The 24,828-nt window shown below is 54.4% G+C and overlaps 3 protein-coding genes across 6 annotated transcripts in view; 2 read left to right on the top strand and 1 right to left on the bottom strand.

Moving 5' to 3' along the window:
- The window catches only part of LOC127034042 (heterogeneous nuclear ribonucleoprotein C-like 2), a 49,523-nt gene extending 34,790 nt beyond the window's left edge, over positions 1–14,733 (top strand). The window contains exons 3-8 of one of the 2 annotated variants that reach the window (XM_050922470.1): positions 5,729–5,779; positions 7,233–7,381; positions 8,105–8,227; positions 8,716–8,873; positions 11,381–11,448; positions 14,129–14,733. In XM_050922470.1, coding sequence (XP_050778427.1) covers positions 5,729–5,779; positions 7,233–7,381; positions 8,105–8,227; positions 8,716–8,873; positions 11,381–11,419 — 520 coding nt within the window. In that variant the 3' untranslated portion in view covers positions 11,420–11,448; positions 14,129–14,733. Of the gene's footprint in view, positions 1–5,728; positions 5,780–7,232; positions 7,382–8,104; positions 8,228–8,715; positions 8,874–11,380; positions 11,452–14,128 lie in introns of those variants that run through there. The other variant, XM_050922466.1, reaches the window with a different exon arrangement.
- The window catches only part of CLEC18C (C-type lectin domain family 18 member C), a 271,662-nt gene that overhangs the window by 107,492 nt on the left and 139,342 nt on the right, over positions 1–24,828 (top strand). The gene's annotated exons all lie outside the window — the stretch shown is intronic.
- On the bottom strand, positions 21,791–24,538 carry EXOSC6 (exosome component 6). Of its 2 annotated transcripts, none has more exons than XM_050922445.1 (2): positions 23,520–24,538; positions 21,791–23,480 (listed from the first exon to the last, which is right to left on the bottom strand). In XM_050922445.1, exon 1 carries the CDS (start codon positions 24,520–24,522, stop codon positions 23,725–23,727), a length of 798 nt encoding a protein of 265 aa, XP_050778402.1. In that variant the 5' UTR covers positions 24,523–24,538; the 3' UTR covers positions 21,791–23,480; positions 23,520–23,724. The 2 variants fall into 2 exon arrangements, with proteins under 2 accessions (XP_050778402.1, XP_050778403.1); XM_050922446.1 differs by having other exon boundaries at positions 21,791–23,440.

The following is a 24,828-nucleotide window of genomic DNA, read 5'->3' as shown; positions in this document are numbered from 1 at the left end:
CATTCTGAACAGATTAGCTCAGATTTGGTTCTATGATTTATTGAACTGAATAATGAGTCAACAAAAATATTCACTCCTGTGATTGCTTTGCCTGGTTGCAGCCAGCTGTTGCATGGTGGTTGGTGGACGAGTGGAACATGTTTTCTCCCAACTCTTATTCTCCTGATGATGTGTCCCCTGTGTTACCAGATTTGCCCGTGACTGTGGGGTTCGCTTATTTATTGGGGCGGGGGGGGGGGTGTTCTGTCATTCTGTCAATGTGCTGCTTGTGTCACTTGTGTCCTCACGCGGAGCTCCACTTCTGCAAGTTCTCTCCCAATGGAGCTATCCTGCTGGACCTAGGTTCCCCACAATCCCTCTCTCTCTCTCTCTCTCTCTCACTCACACACACACACACACACACACACACACACACACACACACACACACACACACACACACACACACACACACACACACACTCGCGCGTCTCTGAGAGGACTGGGTTAATCGGCACTCCCAAGCTGACACCTTGTATGTCCCTGGACCCAGTAGGCTGGGTTGAACAGCACTTCCAAGCTGCCACCCTCAGATGTCCCAGGTTCAGCATGTCCCTGTCCCTATTTTCACGTTACAATTGTTCTGGTCATAACCAACTTGATGAGCAAAGCCCACAGGATTTTTGGGCGCTCCAGGGATCTTTAGTTTAGGTACGAGGAGTGTTGCTGCAGAGCGAATGAGGAAGCCAAAAAACACCCACAAAGGAGGGAGAGAGAGAAGCAAGCAGCTTAACCATGAACGTTATTTATTGCCAGGTAATAACCATACAAGGGGAGCGAAACAAACAAAACAGTGATATAATCAAATTTAAGTTAGATTTAATATTAATAGTCAGATTTAGAAAACTGTAACTGATCACGCAAGTCAGGGTCAGAAGGCTACACACTGGGTTCTCACCACACCGTGAAGCTTGGACCGATCAGGGTTCCCAAATGCTGGTGGTAGCTGAGTGCTGGAGATGAGCAGAGCCCCCAGCACAATCAGTCAGGAGAAGATGAAGTCCCAGTGGCATTGATGCAGATTTTGGATCCAGGCATCAGAGCACTTGCTTGAGCATAGGTAGGGAGTTTCTGTAGGGAGAGAGCAATGGTTCAAGGGAAAACACTAGATTTGTTTATGTGTAAACAAGGGAGTAAACCAGAGTTGTTTTGTTCAGGCTAGACAATAGGAACTGCTCATTCCTGGCTGTGGGCGGTGTTCCTTGGAGGGAGCTCATAATGCAATTAGGCAGCGTCAGTATTTTGGGTACCAATCAAGGATTTATTATTAGAACTGGTCTGATAACTGCTGAGCTGGGTGTGTGCAGGTGTGGGTTCATGAACAGCTGGAGCAGAGATCCCCCATCATGCACTGCTTCCCTGGTTTTCTGGTCACAGAGTTCCAGGCGGTTCTTGCCTTGGAATCTCTGTTCTCCATTCTGTATGCTAATGGAGATGCCTTCCACTACCTTTTCATTGCTTTTTGTAAGTCTTTCTTCTGATCAGCTTTGGTTCAAGCAAAGGCTGGGGGAGGGGACGGTCTTTTGTGAGTCAGACAGGCTGGGTACTGCGCCCTGGTTCCCCAAGAACACAGAGCTGATAGGTAACACCTATGCCCAGCCGGAAGCCTCCTACATTCTCATTTCCGGTCCCCCAAACTTTTAAACCATGGTGTTACCTCTCATCCTTTGCCCTTCACCAGCCCCTTCTAGCCAAGAGTCTCCAAAGCATTTCCCAACATGAATGAACTAAAGCTCAAAACCATTTTTCCAGGTGAAGTGAGGATCATTATCCCTGTTATACAGAGAGGGAGACTGAGGCAATGAGATGGGAACTGACTGCTCTAAAATCATACACTGGAGCTATAAGAGAACCAAATAGTGACAGACCAGATAGTGTGTGCACAAAACCAGAAACCATGAAATTTAACATCAGAAACCTATAACTGCAGATTCCCAGATAATGGGTCCTGCTCAGACTGCTTGAAGGGGGCTCATCTCTGTCTAAACTCCCTGCTAAGACACAGACATGCTCAGTAATAAACTTCCTGGAGGAATCAAAAAAGCCCTGAGAATCCAGAGTGAGCCTCAGTGATAGTGTCCCACTCACCCAGAGACACCCCTTCAGTGCCCGTCTCCCCCATGAGGCCTTTCCTGTTCCATTTTTACTGAAAAATTCTTGGGTTTTACAAAAGCCATAATTCCACTTTTACTGATTTCCCCCTTAAGTTTGGAAGTGCGGGAACACACAAGATCCAAATCCCTGCTCTGGAAGGAGAGATGGGTGTCCCAGGTGACGTAGCTGCCATCGTCCCTTTCTGATTGGGGAGCTGGATCAGTGCTGTTATACGTCATGTTGTCAGTTTCACGCTTGTCACATACATGTATCAGCTTTACAGATAGCACGGAGAGTCGTGACAAGGTGCTGGGCACGAACTGCTGAGCCAGCTCTGTCATGCCAGCTCCTGTTAAGGGAGGTAAATCAGAGCTGGCTAGAGAAACCTGTTCCTGATTGGCAAAGGGGAAACAGCTCCCAGCCTGATTAGCCTGGGGCTCCAGAAAAGCTTTGGGGGATGGTAAGGGGTGGGGGCAGGGCAGACATCAGAGGGGAAGCCAGAGAGTGGAAGGAGGATGGGAGCTCTTCTCTCCTGGCTGTAGAGGCTGGGAAGTCCTTCAGACTGAAGCCCCCATGCTGTATACAGTGGGAAGGTGGTGGGATTGCACCCTGTAAATAAACTGCGCGGGTGATTGCTGAACTTGAGGGTCTGTGGGTGGTTTTTGGAGCAGAGCAAGGGGAGCCCTCTTGTGCCCTGTTACACATGGGGGCTTGTCCGGGATCCTGAGCCAGCTCAAGAGTTTGGTGGCCCAGAGATGGAAGAGACCCTGCAGTGGCTGGTAAAGCAGCAGGAGGAGATGCAGAAGGCTATGCAAAGCTTGCAGCAATCCCCCCACGTGGAGAGGCAGGATTTGCTTACCTGGCAGGCCGAGCAGCAGAAAAGCCTGCAGGAGCAGGCCAGTGTACAACAGCAGCTCCTGCAGAGGATGGTGAGTCCCACCTGGGCACAGGACTATGTAAGATGGTCCCAGCAGATGACCCACTTCTGAGCGGGTAGCCATGGGGGCTGGATAGGATAGGGCACCCTATCTAGCAAGCGATGCCCAAGTGGCTTAAATGCTCCTGAGTGAGGAGCAGGCCAGGAAATACAATGCGGTAAAGCCAGCTTTCCTGGGTTCGGTAGGACTGTCCTCTGAGAAATACTGCCAGAAGTTATGGTCAGCAAGGGGTGGGGTGCAGCCCCAGGAGTTAGCCCAAAGGTTGATGGACTGGGCCACGCGCTGGCTGAGCCCTGCACCCAGACAGTGGGGGGGGATTATGGACGCATTGATCCTAGAACAGTTCCTACAGGGCCTCCCCAACAGCATACCTGTATGGGTTAGGCGGCATCAACCGAGTATGGTGGCAGGGGCTGTGAAACTGACCGAGGGGTATGCGAAGGCCAATTTCCCCAGGAAAGAGGGACAACCCTATAAAGACTTGGAGACTGGGAGAAAGCCCAGAGGAACAGACATCCCCCAGAAAGGGCCCAGAGAGGAAAAAGGAAGACACTCAAGGAGCTCCCCTTGGGGCCTGACCATTTAAGAGCATAAGAACGGCCGTACTGGGTGAGACCAAAGGTCCATCCAGCCCAGTATCCTGTCTTCTGACAGGGGCCAATGCCAGGTGCCCCAGAGGGAATGAACGTAACAGGTAATGATCAAGTGATCTCTCTCCTGCCATCTAGCACCACCTTCTGACAAACAGAGGCTAGGGACATAACAAGGGGAACAGCCCGTACGTGGAGTGTGGCTGGGCTGAGTTTTGTGGCTGGACTAATGCTGGAGGGAAGAGATTGTCCACCATTCTGGTGATAGTGGGGAGGAAACTACAGAGGGCCCTAATAGATACAGCCTCAGCCTGGTTTCTTATCCAGAGGTGGCTGGTAAAGCTGCACTGGATGATTCCCGGAGCCAAGATGAACCTTGAATGTGTCCATGGGGATGAGAGACAGTCCCTGTGGCCCAGGTGCCCCTTGAGGTCTGGGGCAGGTTCTGGTGGAAAAAGGTTGGAGTAGCGGAGGGACTGCTTTAGCCGGTGGTGTTGGGCACAGAGTGGAACCCCTTCCCAGGAGGGAAAGGAGGCAGTGGGAGGAAGCCACAGTGGGGAAAAGGGGAGGACCCCCAACGAAGAGTGGAACCACCTAAACCACGAAGCCCCAGTAGAGAGGGAGACCATCTCCTCAGGAGATTGCCGTGAAAAGCCCTAGACAACAGCCTGAGTCAAGAAGGAAGTGAGGAAGGGGAGATGGGGGAGACATCCCTCCCAAGACCCTTAGCGGAGAAGAAAGGCCCACTGGAGCTCCCTACAAGGTGACCCCCAGAAGAAGAGGCCCAGGCCCTGCTTGGTGGGTTTGAGAAACCTGAGGCCCTGGGTGTCCAGGGAGAAGTAGGGACCAACCTCGAACCTCTGCCAGAAGGGAATGGGAAAAAGGAGGGAAACATACCCGGGGGTGCAAATGGTGTGAGGACCTGTGGATTGCAGTGGACCTATGGGGATATCCACCCCACACACAGTATAATGTCTGTGGAGAGGGGGGTAAATGAATCCCACAAGGAGGACCCTGGGGGGTCACCCGAAGGTAGAAGAGAACTCCCCTGGAATGCCCAATCTGGTAGAGGATATGGGAAAGGATGAACCTGGTGGTTAGGCGGGGGTGGGGGGAGAGGTGTGTGACAGGAGGCTGGGCATGAACTGCTGAGCCAGCCCTGTGTCATGCCAGTTCCCATTAAGGGAGGTAAATTGGAACTGGCTAGAGAAACCTGTTCCTGATTGGCAAAGGGGAAAGCACCCAGCCTGATTAGCCTGGGGCTCCAGAAAAGCCAGACAGAGGAGGGGAAGCCAGAGAGTGGGAGCTCCTGGCTGCAGAGCTGGGAAGTCCTTTGGCCTGAAGCCCCGGTACTGTATATGGTGAGAAGGTGGTGGGATTACACCGGTGACTGCTGAACCTGAGAGTCTGGGAGTGGTTTTTGGAGCAGAGGCAGGGCCAAGGGGGGCCCTGCTTTGCCCTCATACAAGAGTTGTCTACGTTGAAAGCAAATAAAAGTTGTGCAACTGCCTTTCATGCTGAAGTGGCTGAAAGGGGAAGGTGGTAGCTGACCGTGTTTCAGAATGTGAGGGGTTTTCTGACAGCTTCCAGAAGCAGCAGAAGAAAGCGAGCCGTACCCAATATTTATCCAGAAAGTGGCAACCTTCATTTCTTGCACCAATTACCCCCATTCTTTGTAATTTTTATTAAAAAAACCTAATAAATTCCCAGGAAATTTTAAATAAAACACAACCCCCACCAAGCAAAGGCCTTATAACCCAGCCAGCCCCTCCTGACTGTTCCTCCCAGCTAATCCAGAGACACCCACAATTGCAAATATAACAGTGGCCTGCAGATGCTGCTCACTGCTGATTCCTCCCCATGATCTAGAGATGGCCCCTACTCCGGCTGGTAATCCCCATGCTGTGTAAGCAGAGAAATCTCGCCAACTAAGCATTGCTGCAGCCTCTTGGAGGTTCCCAGGCCCCATGGCTGAGTGGCATTGCTGGGACGGGGCATGGGAGCGGCACAGCTACCGTCATGCTCACTGCTGCAAGTGACCCTTGCTGTCTTCTCTCTCCTTCTGCAGCAGTAACTGTGACCTGGACTATGAGCTCTACAGGGACGATTTCCCGTACAGGTGAGTGATGTCAGGCCCAAGGGCACCTGCCAGTTCTTCCCTCTTTGGTGTTGGGGGGTGGAGGGGCTGATGAAGTGCTGGGTTTGAGTTCCTTTTGCCCCCTGTATCCCAGCTCAGTGCACCAGGACAGAGGGGGCCACATTTCTTTTGCCTAAGGGTACGTCCACTGCAGAGGAAGAGCTGGTTGCCGCATGGGCCAGGCTTGCCCGAGCCAGCTTTAAGCTAGCTAGCGTGGGTAACAGTAGCATAGACGTAACCTGAGCACAAACTTCCAGGGGAGCCTGGCTGTGCCCTTGAGTTGCTAGCCCACACTGCTGCCCCTGCTGCTGCATGGTCACTGTTATTGCTGCCCATGCCAGCAGCCTGGGCGTGCCTGTCCGCTGCAGTGACACCTTCACATGCCATAGACTCCAGCTGTCAGCCAGTGCCTGGAAGCTGCGGCAGGGCCCTGGGGGAGTAGAAGCTGTGCCACACCCACGGCCCCGGGAGCCTTTGCAGTCAGACTCTGTTCCGGTGTCGGCTCGGGCAGCTCCTTTGAAGTCAACCCGAGCTGTGCTGATTTGCACTGGCTGAGGAGCTGGCCCCAATCTCATCATTAGGCCTTTACCTAAAAGCAGCTGATTAGCACAGAGAGAGTCCCTGGGGTTTAATAGCCACGGAACCAGATTGTTTCCTCTGGCTGCACTGGCAGTCAGTAGGCAGCGAAGTGCACTGGGGGCTGGGAGGGATAGTCTGTCTCTGCTGCATGACTCCTGGTAACGCTCAGGGAGGGTAAAGAGTAGGGGGCTGCCCGTTCAAAGGAGAGATGTGGTGCCAGATAGTTTGAAGACTAGCCTGGGGGCACCACATTTCACCCATCCCAGAGCCACAAGGGCAGCTTGCCAGGACCCCGGCGCCACACTGGATTGCCCTTGCCTGCAGCAGTGCTCACTGGTAATAGAGCAGGACTTCCTGTCCCAGAGGCCATGCTCCGTCCGGATCCCAGTGGCTGCTGTGCAGGAGGCACGCTGGGGCTGTAGCGTCCACTGGCTGCCCTGTCGATTCCTGCGCAGCTCCAGCTGAGGGCTCAGCACGTTTGGAGCCAGGTGCCTCTAGGCCACCCACTCGCTGAACGCCCAGGGAGGGAGGAATGGAGCAGGGCGTCCCAACTGCACCTGAAAGCACGCGCTGCCCTGAGGTGGGAGGGCTTGTGCCAGACCACAGCCCCCTGCTCCCATCTGCAGCATGCTGCATCCCATTCTTGGGCATTCAGGCCTTGTGATTTCCAGGAGCCCCCCCAGGTCCCTGCTCCCAACTCCTGCTCCCTGCTGGCATGAGGGGGGCTCCATCCTCCCTGCTCATCCTGCAGGCTCCTTCTTCCCCCAAGGACAGTGCAGTGCCTGTGACACGTTGCGCAGGGGATCATGCCAGGGCCTCGCCCTGCTCCTCACACGGCTGTGGCTCCCCCTTGCAGGGTGTACGAGTATCAGAAGATCCCGCCCCTTATTAATCGCATTCCGGTCAAGACCAGACGAGCCCACGTGGGGGCAGGGGGCAAGAGCAGCCTGATCCCCCACCCGGGGCCGAGAGGCAGCAGCAACGCACCACTGGGTCGGACAAAGCGTAAGTGTTACAGATTGCGGGGGGCGGGCGGTGGCTAACGGGAGGGGATGTGGGACACTGAGAGGATCACTGCTTTAGGAAGTGGAGGGTGTCCTGGGGAGGGCAAGGCACCAGGACAGCACGGCTTGGGTGGAGCATGCCTGGGGCAGGGGCTACTCAACACTGCTTGCAGGGAGCACGTTCTCCACAGGAAGGAGCCTGCTATCGAGAGCCCCCAGCCTGAGCAGCGAAAGAACTTCGCCTTTTAACACATTTTAGACGCCACTGTCTCCAAAAACTGCTCCAGGAAAGCAGCGCCTGGGCCAACTGATGTGTGAGTTAGACAGGCCCAGCGTTTGCAAACATAGGTGCCCCCGAAGCTGGGACCTTCCAACGTGCCAGGGGATTTGGGGAGCCTTGTGGAGGGGCCCGATGTTCCAGAACCCAGGCCCCTTCCAGGTGCCTCCAGGGGAGAAATCTTGGCCCAACTGCTGTGCATTTAGAAGAGGAAATACACAGCAGGTGCAGAGGGAGACAGGGACCTGCCTGCAGCTTGGAGGTTCAGATGGCAGCACCCATCACTTAACTGATGCATAACCACCAAGAGCTGGAGTGTGCAGAATGGCTCTGAGGTGGGCTGCCCAGCCAGACTGCCGACCCCGCCAGGATCACCCTCCCCATCGCTTCCAGTGAGGTACGTCTCCATGGAGCCTAATGGCCTCGCCTCTCCTCTCCCTCGTGCAGTGCGTGCCGAAGAGCTGCATTCCATCAAGGGAGAGCTGAGCCAGATCAAAGCCCAGGTGGACAGTCTGCTGGAGAGTCTGGATCGGATGGACCAGCGGCGGGAGCGGCTGGCTGGGGAGAGAGGTGAGAGGAGCGGGGAGGCTGTTACTGTCAGAGCACTGGGTGTGCACAAGTAGGCACATAGGCTGTTCGTGATCATCTGGCCCCTGTATGGAGATGTGAAGGCCCAGCAGCCGGACAGGAACCACCCCCGCCCACGAGAACGTACGCAGGGACGCCCCTGAACTGGTTCTGAGCACAGCTCCAGAGATATCCTCTCTGCACAGCGCAGCTCGGGCTAAGTGCAATGCTCCCCCCAGCTAACTCGGCTGCTCCACTGAACCTCCCCCACCATGTTCGCTAACAGGACACTGCAGCCTGCTTCTTTGGGAGGATTAGGGGGTGACTGTCGGGCTCCTGGCTGGCTGCTGCATGGCCCTTCTTTGGCCATCACAGACTAACAGCCCTTTGGCCTGGGGCATTTCCCTAGTGACCTGTGAGCACGTCCCTCCTGAGCAGAGCACAGAGCAGCCAGAGAGCTCTGCTATCTAGGGGCTGCTCTGATCTTGCAGGCTCCAAGGAGGGGGAGAAGAAGAAGAAGGCTCAGGTGAGCGAAGAGCCCTCGTACCCGGCGGGGGAGCCGCAAGGGAAGGAGATCCCAGCTGCCGACGCGCCGAGCGACCTGAGGGACATCGACAGTGAGGAGGAGAGCACAGACACCGAGGAGACGGTAGGTCCCTGCGGAGCTGCTTTGTCATGAGTAGCGCTGCCAACTGTCTCATCACATGGACACACCCTGCCCCTTCACTGGGGCCCGGCCCCTCATTCCATCCCCCCCTCACTTTCACTGGGCTGCGGCAGGGGGCTGGGTGCTCCTTAGGTAGGCAAGGAGTCTGCCTTAGCTCTGCTGTGCTACTAAAATCTCCTGGTTTGGCTTCAGTAGCGTCCAGCAGAGAGCACCCATTCCGGGAGACTCCCGGCGAAGCCAGCAGGGTGGGCAACCCCAGTCATGGGCCCTGCATGGCCTAGGCAGGGAGAGAGCTTTTGGCTGCTAGCTTTCTCTGGGCTTTAGCCAAATGGTCCTCAACGTGCCTGCATGGGGAAATGTGCTGGCCGTTCCCCTGAGCCAGAGGAGTGCCCATCTCCAGCCCGTGTGCCTCGGCCACGACCCCCCTCATCACGCCAGGCTCCCCTCCCGTTTGCAGGAGCTGCGCTATGGGAGGGGGAGGGCTGCTGAGTGCATGTAGCTGCTGGTGCAGGCGTGCGGAGAGGCGTGGCATTGTAGGTGCCTAGTGCCATGAATTAGTTGCTAGTTTTCAAGATGGGGCCACCTGAGCTGAGTGCTGCTAGAACAGAGTTTTGGGAGAGGCTTGGGCTCCCTGCAGGACATAGATTCCCCCTGGGCTATATCCCTAGCCAGCCAGCCCCCCTCCAGGCCAAAGCTGGCATGCCCAGGCCGCTGACACTGTAAACATGCCTGGAGCGAGGAAGTGCCCAGGGAGCAGGCTCCAGCTGCAGCACACAACCCAGCCAAGCTGCCATGCCTGGCTGCATCATAGCCGGGTGCGTTGACAGCCCCTCCAGTGACGCAGGTGAGCCAGTCACCGTGGCAGCCTCTCCCCCAGACACTCATGCAATTAAAGGGAACAACCCAGGGGCTGTTTAAACAATTTTCTAACACGCAGGCTTGTACCAGAGCATCATGATTTTGAATCAAATCCCTCTCATTTACTACTTTAATTCCCAAGACAAATTACTATAAACTTAATAAGTCAGGGCACCTTTGTCAGCAAGTGGCACTGGGCATGCTTTGACTAACAGTGTTCCAGACAGGTGGAGCAGGGCAACGGCAGAGCCCTGCCATCTCCCTGCCATCACTGACCCACAGGTAGCCGTGTGCACACGCGAGCAGGGGCCGTGCACAGGCCCCGCGGGTAGCCGTGTGCACACGCGAGCAGGGGCCGTGCACAGGCCCCGCGGGTAGCCGTGTGCACACGCGAGCAGGGGCCGTGCACAGGCCCCGCGGGTAGCCGTGTGCACACGCGAGCAGGGGCCGTGCACAGGCCCCGCGGGTAGCCGTGTGCACACGCGAGCAGGGGCCGTGCACAGGCCCCGCGGGTAGCCGTGTGCACACGCGAGCAGGGGCCGTGCACAGGCCCCGCGGGTAGCCGTGTGCACACGCGAGCAGGGGCCGTGCACAGGCCCCGCAGGTAGCCGTGTGCACACGCGAACAGGGGCCGTGCACAGGCCCCGCGGGTAGTCGTGTGCACATGCAAGCAGGGGTCTGAACACAGAGAGGAGTGGGTAGCCCTGTGAGGCCCGAGCAGGGGCCACACACAGGCTTCACTCTCCACTGGGATGCCTCCTCCTGGCTGCTCTGGGGATCAGCTTCTTGCCGGGGCGACACCCCGGTCTGTGCCTTGTCCGCTGCCTTGCCACCTCTCTCTAACTCAGGGTGTTCTCCCGTCAGGGCTTGGTCTCGGGCCGGGTCACTATGTGCTTTCCCCCTTCGGGGGATCAGTCATGCCATACAAACCATCCCAGGCTCCCATTCTCTGTCCAGCGGGGTCAGGACCCCGTGGCTGGTAGGAGAACCCAGGTCTGCTTTCTACTCCAGGTTCCAGCTCAGGGACCCTCTAATCAGCTGCCAAGGTCTGCAGTGTCGCACCTTGTCCTTTACCGCACTCAGGCATCTCCTCCATCCTTCCTTCAGGGCCTGGCTCCCCGGGGTTTCCTCCTTTCCCTCTCCAGTGCTTCACTGCAACCCCCATCTGCTGCCAGCTCTCTGGCTTTATCCTAGCTGGGCTGAAACTTCTCAGCCAGGCTCCAGCAGCAGGCAGGGGTTCCTCAGGCCACCTGATGCCCCTCAGCTGTGGCCTAGGTGTTTAACTGGCCCCTTCTCAGCCTCAGTTACTTTCCTAGGCTAATGGGGGTGGAACACCCTGTCAGAGGGGGCCGTGCACATGTGCACACAAGAGCAGGGACCATGCACAGGACCCCCCGGGTAGTCGTGTGCACACACAAGAGCAGGGACCATGCACAGGACCCCCCGGGTAGTCGTGCGCACACAGGACCCGTGGGTAGCCGTGCGTGCCCACACAAGCGGGCGCTGTGCACGAGGACCCCTGGGCAGTCATGTGCACACGAGCCATGTGTTTTGGTCCATGTGGCTTATGTTGGCTGGTCTGGAAATGTGGCCCACAGGGATGACTAACGTAATGTAGTATCTCTTTGCAGATGAAAAACCACACGTCAGACCCAGAGGGCAGCCAGTAACCGGACTGGGGCGCCAGAGCCTTCCCCAGGTTGGCTAGCATTTCCTTTCCTGTGTTTGTATTTCTTTCAAGGCCGCCAGCTGGGGCCACACATGACATGAGTGTACCCGGTCTCAGCGCTAGCGCAACAAAGCCGTGTCCCGCGCCTCATCATTTCCGCCAGCACGAGACCCCACCACGCTGAGGGAAATCTCTGTGTTATGATTGTTCCTTTTAGCAGTGGGGGGGAAATGTAGTGTGAGGGAAAGGCAGGTCGAAAGCCCCTGAGGAGCTAGACTGGCTGGCTCCCGGTGGTGTATTTAAGACCCATGTAGAAAGCCAGGCAGCCCTCGCTTTGCCCGCGAATGGCACTGTTGGACCAAGAGGGGGTGTTGGCTCCCAGGCCAGGCCATTGCTGTACATGGCCCTGCGTCTCCCACTGCAAGGTTCCCCTCCCAGGCCCCATGTCACCTCTCTCCTGCTCAGGGACTAGCTGTCCCGCTCGCCACGTGCAGCATAGAGCTCCCATCATTCCCTGTTTTTCCTGTGTGCCTCATTGTGGAGTCTTGCCCTGTCTCTGGGCCTTGATTAGTTGAGAGATGCCTGGTGCCACAGGAAAAACACCCATGTCTTTGGCCACTCTGCTCGAATGCCAGCTTCATCCGGTGCAGAACAGGGACTCCTGGGGGACCCTTCCCATCGCCTCCCTGCCTGACCCACGTCACTGAGCTGCAGAACGAGTCTCAGTGAACCTTGCAATGAAGCGTGCCCAGAAAGAGCCAAAATGTCACCCACTCATGGGCACAGCAGGCTGACGCTCTGGCCTAAGTCAACATTGAAGGCCCCCAGTTCTCTCTGCGCCATGTCGCTCAGCAGGATTTCCATGCCCCATGGGGAGGGGGAGGCTCTTGCAGAGCGAGCAGGGAAGCAGCAGGCACATATTCCTGCCTCAGTCCATGCCTACCACAAGGGTAGCGCAGGGCTGCAGTGTGCTGACCCGCAGACAAAACGCTCCAGGACTAGACTTGCTGCTTCCTTGTGCTGCTCATGGAAATCTCAACGAGGCAGAGCTCTGCTGGGACAGAATGAGATTGTCAGCTACAGCTCAGACCCTGGGGCTCAGCCACATCCCCAGCGTTCAGTGTCTCAGACTCGCAGCTCACTCTGCAGGGGCCTGGCTGTGAACCAAGGGAGATCCCTTCCCAGCAGGGCGGCTAGGGTAACAAACATTCCCCCTTCTGTGGAGTCACTGCGAAGCCACAGAGCGAGAAATAGTGTTTACATGTGACAGAGACAGATTCCCTGGCCTGGAGATTTTACATCTAAACCTCAAGGTCAGAGGCCAGCACTGGTAGGCAGGTTTGAGTGCTACACCCAGCTCTGACACTGGCCTGCTGGATAACCTTGGCCAAGTCACTTCGCCAAGTCTCTTGTGCCTCCGTTTCCCCATCTGCAAAAGAGGGACAATATACAAGCCCCTGCACAGGTTCACTGGGAGACCTTATCTGCTGACCTGTATGTGAAACATTTGGACCTGGCTTCACTAGGAAAAAGGTGTGGTTAACCTCTGTAACAATCCTAATGTAAACACGGCCGTTGTTTTTAGCCTGTCTTGGTAGGAAGGGTATTTGTTTTAGAAGACCACCCACGTGCTCTAGCTCCAGGATCCCAAACACCCAGCATAAAGCTGATCCGTGCCCTGTAGAGCTCACACGCCAAGAGCTGGAGCCAGGCAGCCAGGGGCACCAGGGAACAATGACAGCACTGGGCAGCAGGACAGGCAGAGGGCTCAGCACTCCAGCAGCCTCATTGCTGTCATGTTTTTTTGTCGGCATTGCAGCAAAGGAGAGTTTTAAGGAAGGGTTGGAAGGTGGATAATGAGGCAGCTCCAAGGATGCTGACGGGGCACAGCTACCACATGGGAGAGGCAGCCTGGGGAAGCACAAATGGGCTGGTTTGAAGCTGTAACAAGTGGGTGATGGAGATTGGCCCCATGGTCTAGTCAGAGGCAGGAGCCAGCATCTCAGTAGTGAACAAGAGATGGTAGGTTGGGTGGGGACAGGCTGTGAAGGGCCCCACATGTGACGACAAAGACTTCCCTCCATTTGAGGTGCTAGAAAGGGAGGCTGGTCCAGGGCCGGTGCAACCATTTAGGCAACCTAGGCAGTCGCCTAGGATTTTGGGGGGAGGGGGGGGCGCGCCATTTTCTTCGGCAGTGACTGCGGCAGCCGGATCTCTGGCATTTAGGCGGAGGGAGCTGGGGCAGGGGAGCGCGGGAAGGGCTGCCTGCAGCAAGTAAGGGGTGGGGGTGTGGCACGCAGGGGAACTCCCTGCCCCAGCTCACCCCTGCCCCGCCACCTCCCCACAAGCATGCCGTGACCACTTCACTTCTCCCGCCTCCCAGGCTTCCAGCGCCTAAGCTGATTGGTGCCGCAAGCCTGGGAGGCGAGAAAAGTGATGCAGCGACGGCGTGCTCAGGGTGCTCGTGTGCAGAGCAGGGGTGAGCTGGGGGGGGGGGGGTGCCTCAGAGTGGAGGGTGGGGAGCTGGCATGGGCAGGGGGCGCCTCACAGCGGGGGCACAGGGGGGAGGAGCGCAAGGTGGCAGTTTCGCCTAGGCAACGAAACATCCTTGCACCAGCCCTGGGCTGGTCATAACAAACACGAAGAGGAAACAAGTGGTTCACGCTGACCAGCTACAACTTGCCTTGTCTACACTTGGATTTTAACACAGGTTAAAAATGCAGCTTGATTCCTAGTGAAGACGCAGCCTTTGAGACCCACAAATGGAAGTGGTGGGTACTGCTGGTAACAGCCCAGGTCCTGCCAGCCCAGGCAGTGGGGCTGAGAAACCGCCATCAGGCCAGCGCCCCTCGGTGGCTGTGCAGAGCACCCCGCAGAAGCTGTAGCAGTTTGCAAACTGGAGAGCTTTGATTTTCCGCTGGCTCAGAAAAGGTTTTTCCTTTGGTTTCACATGGCTTCTATACACCGTGCTATGTGATATGGTTCATAGTCACTTCCCAGGAATTCCATGAGCAGCTTTACCAGAAATAAGAGAGGAGTGTGAATATTTTCTCAGCAGGCTAATTCCTGCTATGTGAACAGTGACATGCCCATGCTTTGGGTTGTTTCACCTTCACCCAAAGAACCTGCATTCCCCCTCTGCTCCCCTACTACTGTGTTTTGGAACAACTGTAGCTCCTTTCCGTGTCCCCCATTTCTAGGTAGTCTCTCTCATGCTGGTAGGAAATTGTGTCTGTATTTCTAATTTGCTCTGGGAAAAGAGTGTATTTGTGTTGGAAGGAAAAATAATAAATTTGTATTTCTTTTCTCTGGTTATTTGGGAGTCTGATGCTTTGATTTTCATATCGGAGAGAGAACAGCCTTTGCCAAGCTGCTGTTAGACAATGTCCCGGTTCTGGACTGCAGGGAACTGCTAGATGGGGTTTCTATAGCACCCATCTAGCCACATATTCTAGATGCCCAACACCACAAGTAACTGACTCAGGCCAGCTGTAATTAAAATCATCAGTAAAATCAACGTGCCCCACGCCACGGACCTCTGGGAATAAACTTGCTGTAGAAAGGGGACCATGGAACTAGCTGCCTCTTACAGGGCAGAAATTATGTGGCCACAAGCTCCCAGACTTCTACAGCTGCATCCCCTAAGGCAGGGGTCGGCAACCTTTCAGCAGTGCTGTGCCGAGTCTTCATTTAGTCACTGATTTCAGGTTTCGTGTGCCGGTAATGCATGTTAACATTTTTAGAAGGTCTCTAAGTCTAAAATATATAACTAAGCTATTGTTGTACGTAAAGTAAATAAGGTTTTAAAAATGTTTAAGAAGCTTCATTTAAAATTAAATTACAATGCAGAGCCCCCCAGGACCCGGGCAGTGTGAGTGCCACTGAAAATCAGCTCGCGTGCCGCCTTCGGCACACGTGCCATAGGTTGCCTACCCCTGCCCTAGGGCCTCCGGATACAGGATTGTGTGGCTAGAGGGAGAAAGGTCACTTGGACACAGCCCATTTCAGATGTTTGATTAAAACTAAAATCTTAATCTTTGCCTCCCAGAGAAGCCGGGGGGGGTAAAATGAATGCACTAGTAGATAGGCAGAATCACAGCAATTAAGAGATTGAAAAGACTTCTCAGGCTAAGTCATTTAGACCACCTAGGCTTGTCCCTGTGCTAGAGTATTTTGTGCATTGTGCAGTTTCATTGTAAAGGGCTGACAGATGGGCTGCTGGGAGGGTCATTACACAGGGAGCGGACTGCCCCTTTCTGCACTAGAAGCAGATCATGGCTGTCTCACACTCTGGCACAAGGGAGACCTGATCTCAGTGAATGGGGCTGGTTGGGGGCAGAGGTGTAAATTGGGGGTGGGAATCTACCTCCACCTGGAAGCCTGCCCCAGGATTTTAAAAATGCCTCTTGGCAGCTGTCATGGAAGGAAGGACAATGCTGAACACTGCCTCTCCTCCACCCAGCCCTTGTGCAGGGGCAGCAGCACTGCCTGGGCAGTTTACCTCTGGCTCCTGGGGGGCCAAAGGTAAATACTGATACTAAGGACTGAATCAGTTTCAGTACAGCTGCCCCAGTGACACAAGCAGAACCAAGGGGTGAAAGGGTAGAGGACTTGGAACTGGGGAGGAGGGGCAGGGGAACGGAGGGCATAGAAGCCACCCCACCAATAGGCAAGTATACACGAGCTGGAAATAAACCCAGGAGCAGCCCAAACAGAGAAGAGGGGAGAATAAAATGGCAGAATTGCTTCATTTTAGGGTAGAGCGTGTATCTGAGTTTCTTTCAGTTACCAGCCTAGTCAACTGTGGTAGTGAATTGGATTAGGAGGTGAAAAATACATCAGAAATAAGACATCTCTGCCTAAGGGGTCTGAAACCCATCTGAGATGTGTGTGCAAATTCCCCTGCATACAAACATGACATCAGACAACTGCAGAGCTCGCTGCTGGAGTCTACCAACGAATTCCTCAATAGCCGATGAACTACTCTCCTACCTTCAAGGAGAAATCTTGACCCCACTGATATCAATGCACAAAAAGGGAAAACAAAAAAAGTGACCTACCTTCTCATAACTGTTGTTCTTCGAGAGATGTTGTTTGTGTCCATTCCAATCAGGTGGGTGCACCGCGTGCACAGCAGCCAGAAAGCTTTTCCCCTAGCAATATCCATCCGGTCAGCTCAGGCACCCCCTGGGGTTGTGCCTTTATGGCGCTGGATATAGGGCCTTGCCGACCCCCAACCCAGTTCCTTCTTGCTGGCTGCTCCGACAGAGGAGTAGGAGGGTGGGTATTGGAAGGGACATGAACAACACATCACGAAGAACAGTTGCGAGACGGTAGATAACTGTTTTTTCTTCTTCAAAGGCGTGTGCATGTCAATTCCAATTAGGTGATTGGTCCTGCTTTGAGCAGGGGATGGGACTAGATGACCTCCTGAGGTCCCTTCCAACCCTCATATTCTATGATTACCAAGCCTAAGTTTTGGAGGTGGGGTCAGAGCTCAAAGGTTCGCTGACTGTAGCACGGCTGCATCATCTCTGGCCTGCTGGGTAATGCGAGGTAAAGGTATGTATTGACCATGTCGCAGCTCTGCAGACTTCCTGCGCTGGAACGTGGGCCAGGAATACCACTGAAGATGCCTGTGCCCTCGTGGAGTGACCTGTAAGCGAGGGGATAGGGAAAGCAGGTACCTTCGCCAGGTCGTAGCATGCCTGGATGCAGGACATGATCCAAGACGAGATCCTTTGGGAGGAGACTGGAAGCCCCTTCATCCTGTCTGTTTCTGCGACAAATAGCTGAATGGATTTCCGGAACGGTTTCGTTCGCTTGATGTAAAAGACTAATGCCCGGCAAACATCCAACGAGTAAAGTTTTGCTCCCCCGATGCAGCCTTTGGTAGAGTCGTGCTACAGTCAGCGAACCTTTGAGCTCCAACCCCACCTCCCAAACTTGGGCTTGGTAATCACCTCCAGGGCAAGGGCAGTTGACGTTCCCGCCACTGCCTCATCAGGCAAAGATGAGGACAAGGCTCTAGTTACCAGCGGGTCCTGTTCCCTGCCCTGGGCGCCGAGGGGATCTCAGGGCCCTCAGTGTTCCGGCGTCCCCGGTGCCGGAGCTGGTGGAGTCAATGTGGACACTGGTATCCACATCGATGGCAGTACCGAGTGCGTCAATACTGGTTCTGATTGGGTCGGTACCATCATACCCTGGTCACACTGAGATGGCAGAGAAGCAAAGGTAGCTGACGCCACAGAAACCGACCTCCAGTAGGACCATTGGCTCTGGCCCTGGCCCTGGTGGAAAGCCCAGGGGGTCTAAAAAGGCCACTGAGTAGGGGGCTGCGACCGTCTGGGAGGTCCTTCTGCATCTGGAGAGGAAGGACTCTGCTTCCAACTCCAATGACTCCATGTAGGAGGACCAGGGAGGAGCGGTGCCACTTGGTGCCAGAGAGCGGCATCTAGGGCTAGGGGACTGCAGCTACCCCGTGTGCTCGTTGATGGCACCGGAGACCGAGATCAAGCGGGTGACCACCAAAGCGGAATCATTATCAGTTTTTCCCTGGACAGCACTGGGGGGTCTCACGGGAGCCGCTGCGACTGACACAGGTGTCCTGTCCCGTCTCCGACGGGAGGGCGGCATGAGGGTGATAAGGTCTCTCGTCCCCTCGAATGCCTCCAGCATGGATGGCATCTGTAGATCCCGGCCCTCACTGACTGATGACAGATGGGGGCCTGGATTCGACTGGCCCCATGTAGGGGCAGGAGTCGACATGACTCTTGAGCCGAGGTCCATGAGGATTAACTTGAGGCACTGATCTCTTCCCTTGTGTGTCGTAAAACTTACGTGTAAAACTACTTACTACTACTAACCACTACGTAAACTAACTATACATGAGAACGACACTACGACTGCTAGATGCTTGCCAAAGCAACAGCGAGCGTTCCGGCTAACAGTCACAGGCGGTAGGAGGTGGCACTCAGCAGGGCCCTATATCCAGCACCATAAAGGCATGACCCCAAGGGGTGCCTGAGCCGACCTGACCAATACTGCTAGGGGAAAAACTTTCCGGCTGCCATGCACACCTAATGACATGAACAAGCACTCTAAGAACCCCAGTGGTTTCCCAGTAAACATATGGCTACAAGAGGTTGCTGTTTAGTAGCCCACTGGGCTGCTCTACATATACTGATTGGCAAAAAATGTGTATAGCTTTCTTGAGCCTGGAGAATAAATAGACAAGGTGGGTAGCATGATATTGAGTGCAATAGCTAGCTTCCTCTGCGATACCTAATTGAGCTAATAATATATACAGTTTCTGACCCAAGGAAGGAAACTTTTGTGGCCCGATAGTTTGTGTACAAGTTATTGCTCTAATTAGATGCTGTTCATTATCTCCCTTGTCCATCTATAGCATTGTAAATGGCTCGCTTTGATTTGTTCACTTGTGACTAGAAATTGAGCTGGACCTAGTAGGTTATAGAGATTTATGGACAAACTGTAGGGATGCCAGAGTTTACGGACAGAACAGACCATAGTCTGTGGTTACATTTTCTTAAACCTGACAAGCAGAGTGTCATTTTAGCATCCTCTTCCTGTTCCCTCACTACAGCACAGCTAACCGCTTTCCACTGCTGAACTGTGAGAGGAAGAGTGTCCCTCTATCGAACCTTCAACATCCCCACCAGATGCCACTTGGCTAGTCACATCCTTTACCTCCCTCACAGAGGTGTTGTGAAGCTTAATTTCCAAGGCCTGTGAAGTGCTTTGAGACTGTGCTACACAGCAAAGATTTATTATTTGTCTTTATCAACTGGCCTTTCTGCTTAAAGAGGGACAGATCAGTCACTGGCCAAGGACTTCCTAGAACCCAGCCCCACCCTGGGGGAAAGGATCGGTCACTCTCCATACATAGCACTATCTACCTACCTCCAGCCTTATGGAGATCAGGGACAGCTGGATCTATCCGCAGTCTAGACCGACTTTTAGAAGGCAGTCAGGAGTGCTAGCACATAATGCTGGCCTATGTCTCTTTAGTTCACTTAACCCTATGCTTCTCCAATTTACCTTGGTAAGGGACATTGGCCCTCACCTTAGAGGGGCTCCTCTTTCCTCATTTCCTGCCACCTCTTGCCCTGACCCCAGTACAGAAGCCTTGATGCAGAGTGCTTCCAGCTCAGTGTATCAGCTGCTAGGTAACAAAAAGGTTAATAATTACCTTCTTCCACCATATTTCCTAGCAACCATCAGCTGACAAATGAATCAAGAGCTCTCTAAAACAACCCTTAACTCAAAGCATCCTGCCTGCTGCAGCTCTGCTCGATTTCTGGTACTAGTTACAACTCACCACAGGGGAGAGAAATTCAGACACTTTAAATCATCTGTCTTCCACCCCGATCCATGTTCATTCACGGTACTCTCTAGCTCAGGGATAGGCAACCCATGGCACGCGTGCCGAAGGCAGCACGTGGGCTGATTTTCAGTGGCACTCACACTGCCTGGGTCCTGGCCACCGGTCCAGGGGGGCTCTGCATTTTAATTTTAAATGAAGCTTCTTAAACACTTTTAAAACCTTATTTACTTTACATACAATAGTTTAGTTGCATATTCTAGACTTAGAGACCTTCTAAAAACATTAAAATGGATTACTGGCACGCGAAACCTTACAGTGAATAAATGAAGACTCGGCACAGCACTTCTGAAAGGTTGCCAACCTCTGCTCTAGCTTGTCTTCAGCCCAGAGCTACAACCAATAGTGTCTATAACTAAAGATCAGCAAATAAGCTTAAAGAGTTTTGCACAAGCCCTCTACTGTTACCTCCATGTCCAACCAATAATCAATCTTTCTGGAAGGCAGCTGTGACAGCACATAATTCAAGCCAATATCAGACTGATGTCTCCCTCCTGAGCCCAAACAAAGCATTTTATAAAGTTTAAAAGTCAGCCTTGCATTCTACTTTGTAAGCCTTTGCCTGTGGGGTAAGTTAGCATGCTGTTCTGCCAGTGAGAAACAGTTGCTAGATAAGAGAGGAAGGATGGCCTAATTGTTACGATGTCATCCAGGACACCTGGGTTCAATTCCCTGCTCCACTAGACTCACTTAGGTCTTCACTGCAAAAACAGATGGTTTTTACACTGCGATTGCTACTCGTTAGCTCCCTCCATGTAAAAGTCTAGGAGACAAAGCACAGTTATGTTTGTACCTCAAGGTAGCTAGTCAAGATCAACCCAATACCCCTGCACCATGGGGCTGACCTTGGTTAGTTACATCAAAGTAAAACTAAGGTGCCTTACCTGCCACAGGATTTCACACCAAGATGGCTATCTCGACAGAAACACACACATTTCTAGCAGCGAAACCAGGCTATGTCTCTTGATAAGAGCACTTCCCTATTCCCTGAGGCGTGTTGGGAGGATAAAAACTTTAAACACTGCGGGGTGCTCAAATACTACTATGATGGGGGCCCATAATAACAGCCATAATGGGTCAGACCAAAGGTCCATCTAGCCCAGTATCCTGTCCTCCGACAGTGGCCAATGCCAGGTGCCCCAGAGGAGATGAACAGAACAGGTAATCATCAAGTGATCCATCCCGTCACACATTCCCAGCTTCTGGCAAACAGCGGCTAGGAACACCATCCCTGCCCATCCTGGATAATAGCCATTGATGGACCTGTCCTCCATGAATTTATCTAGTTCTTTTTTGAACTGTTATAGTCTTGGCCTTCACAACATCCTGTGGCAAGGAGTTCCACAGGTTGACTGTGCGTGGTGTGAAAAAAAAAAAACTTTGTGTTTGTTTTAAACATGCTGCCTGTTAATTTCATTTGGTGACCTATAGTTCTTGTGTTATGAGTAGTAAATAACACATTTACTTTCTCCACACCAATCATGAATTTATAGACCTCAATCATATCCCCCTTAGTCATCTCATTTCCATTTAAGAGAGAACAATAACATCTACACCTCTGCATAAACACTAACAGCTGTAATGCCTTCCCCTCCAGGATAAGACTCAAACCCAACCCAGCTGTTAAAATGTGCTGTTCAGTAACCGTGGTGAAATTTGTTGTCAATCCAGTTTCTAAAGCAAAGTTTTAGATAATTCCCCTTTTCCATATGAGTAGAGGCTGATACGCAGAAAGCTATCCTTTCCACACTAGAGGTGACCCCCGTGGCTCAGAGCTGGAGAGTGGGCAGTAGGTGAAAGCTAGCACTGCCCCTACCTATACTGTATCTGATGTGTGGATTATGGTCTGCAAGGCTGGGGACCTGGCACTTTTCACCAACACAGATTTTACTTAGAAAATGTTCTCATCAAAAGGCCATTAAAACGGAGCGGATGAGTTAAGATACACAGATCAAAGCCAGGAAAAAGTGAACTTCACAGTAAGAAGATGTATTATCATATACAAATGTTTCCCATCTAAACAATTATCTTTGGTGGTGAATTACAAATAGGTCTTATATATGCACTGGATTTTACTGGGAAGTGGTTTCTGACTGTTGAACACATTTTAGTCACAAAGCATTACAACCAAACCCTTTCCTCATCACTTGTGTCTGGAACACATCCCCCAAATCAATACAATCCAGGGGTTGGGTGAGTTACACTATAACAGCACATTCAGCATGAAGGATCTCATTACCAGTTCTTCCTATTGTGGGCAATTAACAATGCTTTGCGTGCAACATGAAAAGAATACAAGTGTAATGATGCCCACAGAAAGAAAAAAAACTGCATTAGTACATGTCCATTGTATGGAGAATTTGAGTTAATTGCTTAATTTGCAGAGGTGCCACTGACAGACAGTAAAGAACCCCTACTGATCAGAGTTGCAATCAGAGAGGTAACAAGAAAGGGCCAGATCAAACCAAAATAATCACACTAGCCTACACTAGCATGAGTCCCTCCATTTTGAGGGAAAGTGAAATGAACATCATGAAAAATGCAGTCTTGATTTTTAGGGGAAGAGTTAAGATATAATCAACAAATGTCACAAAAAAATCACAGAAAAACATTTCAAACCATCCAATAAAACAGATGTCTGCTGACAGCAGTATTTCTTGCCATATCCTAGCAATCAGTTAGGAGCCAACAGAAACCTTTTAATAATCTAAGACAGGAGGGGCAGTTTTTTTCTGGAGCACACACTAAATACATTCCTACACACCAAAATATCATTGAAATAAACCAACAACCTGCAAAACCCAGTTCATAGCTCAGTGGCATCTGCTGAATTGTACTAACCATAAAGTATAAAAACCATTTCTGATACTTAAAAAAACACTTAAGAGTATGGTGGATGATAGCTGCCATGGGCACAGTGTGTCACTGGGTGTGGGGGACTTGCCCTAAGGTTTGCCACAGTTTCTATAACTTCCGCAGTGTTAACTCCCATCTGTAAAGTCTCTTCTACAAGATGTCTCCAGCTCACCCCACTCAGTACTGGAGTTGAGAAGAAAAGAAAAAAATCCCTCCATATGTTCAATCTCCAGAGTCTGCTTCCTGTTTTTAGTTCCAATTTCGATTGAAATGTCCACAATTTTGCCATCATGCTGGTGCAGAATTTTCCTCAGGGCATAGGGGCTGCTCAATCCCCCGTGGAAATGTCTCTGATGTGCTCCCCTTGGTAGATAGGCCCCAATTCGGCTCACTTTTCCTTGCTGAGTGGAGCAACCCCAGCAGCAGCCTGGGGCTCTGGTCACATTGCCTCCTTGTTGGACCCCAGTGGGGCTTTTCCTTTGGAGGTCCCGCTGCTCCGTGGTTCAATTATTCAGTCCCCTTAGCAGTCCAGCAGCAGGAGGGTGGGGTTGCGGCTCTGCTCCCCCCCAGCAGTGGGGCAGGTCTCAACTAGCTTTGGCGGGGTCTGCTGCCCTGCTCCCCAGCAGTGAGGGGAGATTGATCTCACATCAGATTTGCCACTGGCACTCACAGATTACCTCTGGGAGGGGGGGTGCTCCTGCGATCCCCACATTACCTTTGGGAGGGGGGTGCTGGGCTGCTGGGACACCCCCCCTCCGATTACTCTGGAAAGGGGGGGCTGCTGGGACACCCCCCGATTACTCTGGAAAGGGGGGGGCTGCTGGGACACCCCCCCGATTACTCTGGAAAGGGGGGGGCTGCTGGGACACCCCCCCCAGATTACTCTGGAAAGGGGGGGCTGCTGGGACACCCCCCCCAGATTACTCTGGAAAGGGGGGGCTGCTGGGACACCCCCCCCTAGATTATCTCTACCCCATACCCTGTTCATCCTGGAGGACCGGGGATGGGATCAGTTTCCCTGGGGAAGGGATGGGGCCCGGCGCGGCTCAGGCGCTGGCCCCCCCGGCCCGCGGGCCCTCGGCCGCCCGGCGCTCGGCGCTGCGCAGCAGGCTGCGGCGCAGCAGCGGGTAGAGGCGCTGGCAGCCCTCCAGGCCGAGGCGCACGGCCTGGGCCCAGCTCTCGGGCGGCCCGCCCTGGCCGCTGCCCAGCAGCCCGGCCACCTGGTTGAGGCCGGGCATGAGGGCCACGGTGAGGCGGGCGGCGGCCGCGCGCTCCTCGGCCTCGCTGGGCTGCAGCAGCCAGGCGCCGCCGGGCCCGGGCGCGCGGCACAGGCCGCAGCCCACCACCAGGTCGAACATCTCCACGCCCGCGTCGGCCAGCGCCAGGGCGGCGGCGGAGAGCGCGGCCGCGAGCGCCGAGCCGCCGTCCTGCAGCACGAGCGCCGTCAGCTCCAGGCGCGCGCGCGGGTAGCGCGCCAGGCGCACGGCCGGCGCCAGCGCCTCCTGCAGCGCCAGGCCCAGCTCGCGCTCGCGGGCGGCGGGGCCGGGCCGCGGGCGCGCGCCGCGGCCGGAGAAGGGCGCGCGGCGGAACTCGCACAGCAGCCGGCCGCGGCCCTCGGCCGCCTCACGCGGCCCGCGCACGGCGCACAGCACCTTGGTGCCGCCGCCCAGCTCCACGTAGGCCGAGCCCTCGGCCTGGCTCAGCAGCCCGGCCCGCGCCAGCAGCGGCCGCAGCGCCGCCGCCTCCCGGCCCGGCGCCTCCGGGGCCGCCTGGCCGGGCACCGCGTACAGCAGCGGGGCCTGCGACTCCTCGGGGCCCGGCACGCGCCGGTGGTCCAGCGCCATGGCGGCTCGTGCGCTCCGCCCGCGGCGCCAGAAGGGGCGGGGCCGGGCCGGCCGGGGGGCGGGTTAGCGCGGGACGGAGCCGCCCAGCCGAGGCAGCGCCCCGCCCCCCGGGCCAGGCCCGCCCTGAGCCCGGCCCCCTTGCAGGCCTTGCCTGTGGGTTTGCCCCGCTGCGGGGAGCCGCTGTCTAGCCCCGCGGCGGTGCTGACAGAGACGGGGACACGTGTTCCAGGTGCTGTGTCCAGACTGGCCCTTCTCCAGCCACACCAGGGGCAGCACTTCAGGGAGAATTACAGGGTAGCTGGGTGC

This window comes from Gopherus flavomarginatus, chromosome 14 (genome assembly GCF_025201925.1).
Source record: "Gopherus flavomarginatus isolate rGopFla2 chromosome 14, rGopFla2.mat.asm, whole genome shotgun sequence".
NCBI classification, from domain to species: domain Eukaryota; kingdom Metazoa; phylum Chordata; order Testudines; family Testudinidae; genus Gopherus; species Gopherus flavomarginatus.
This window is presented reverse-complemented; position numbering and strand designations above follow the sequence as displayed.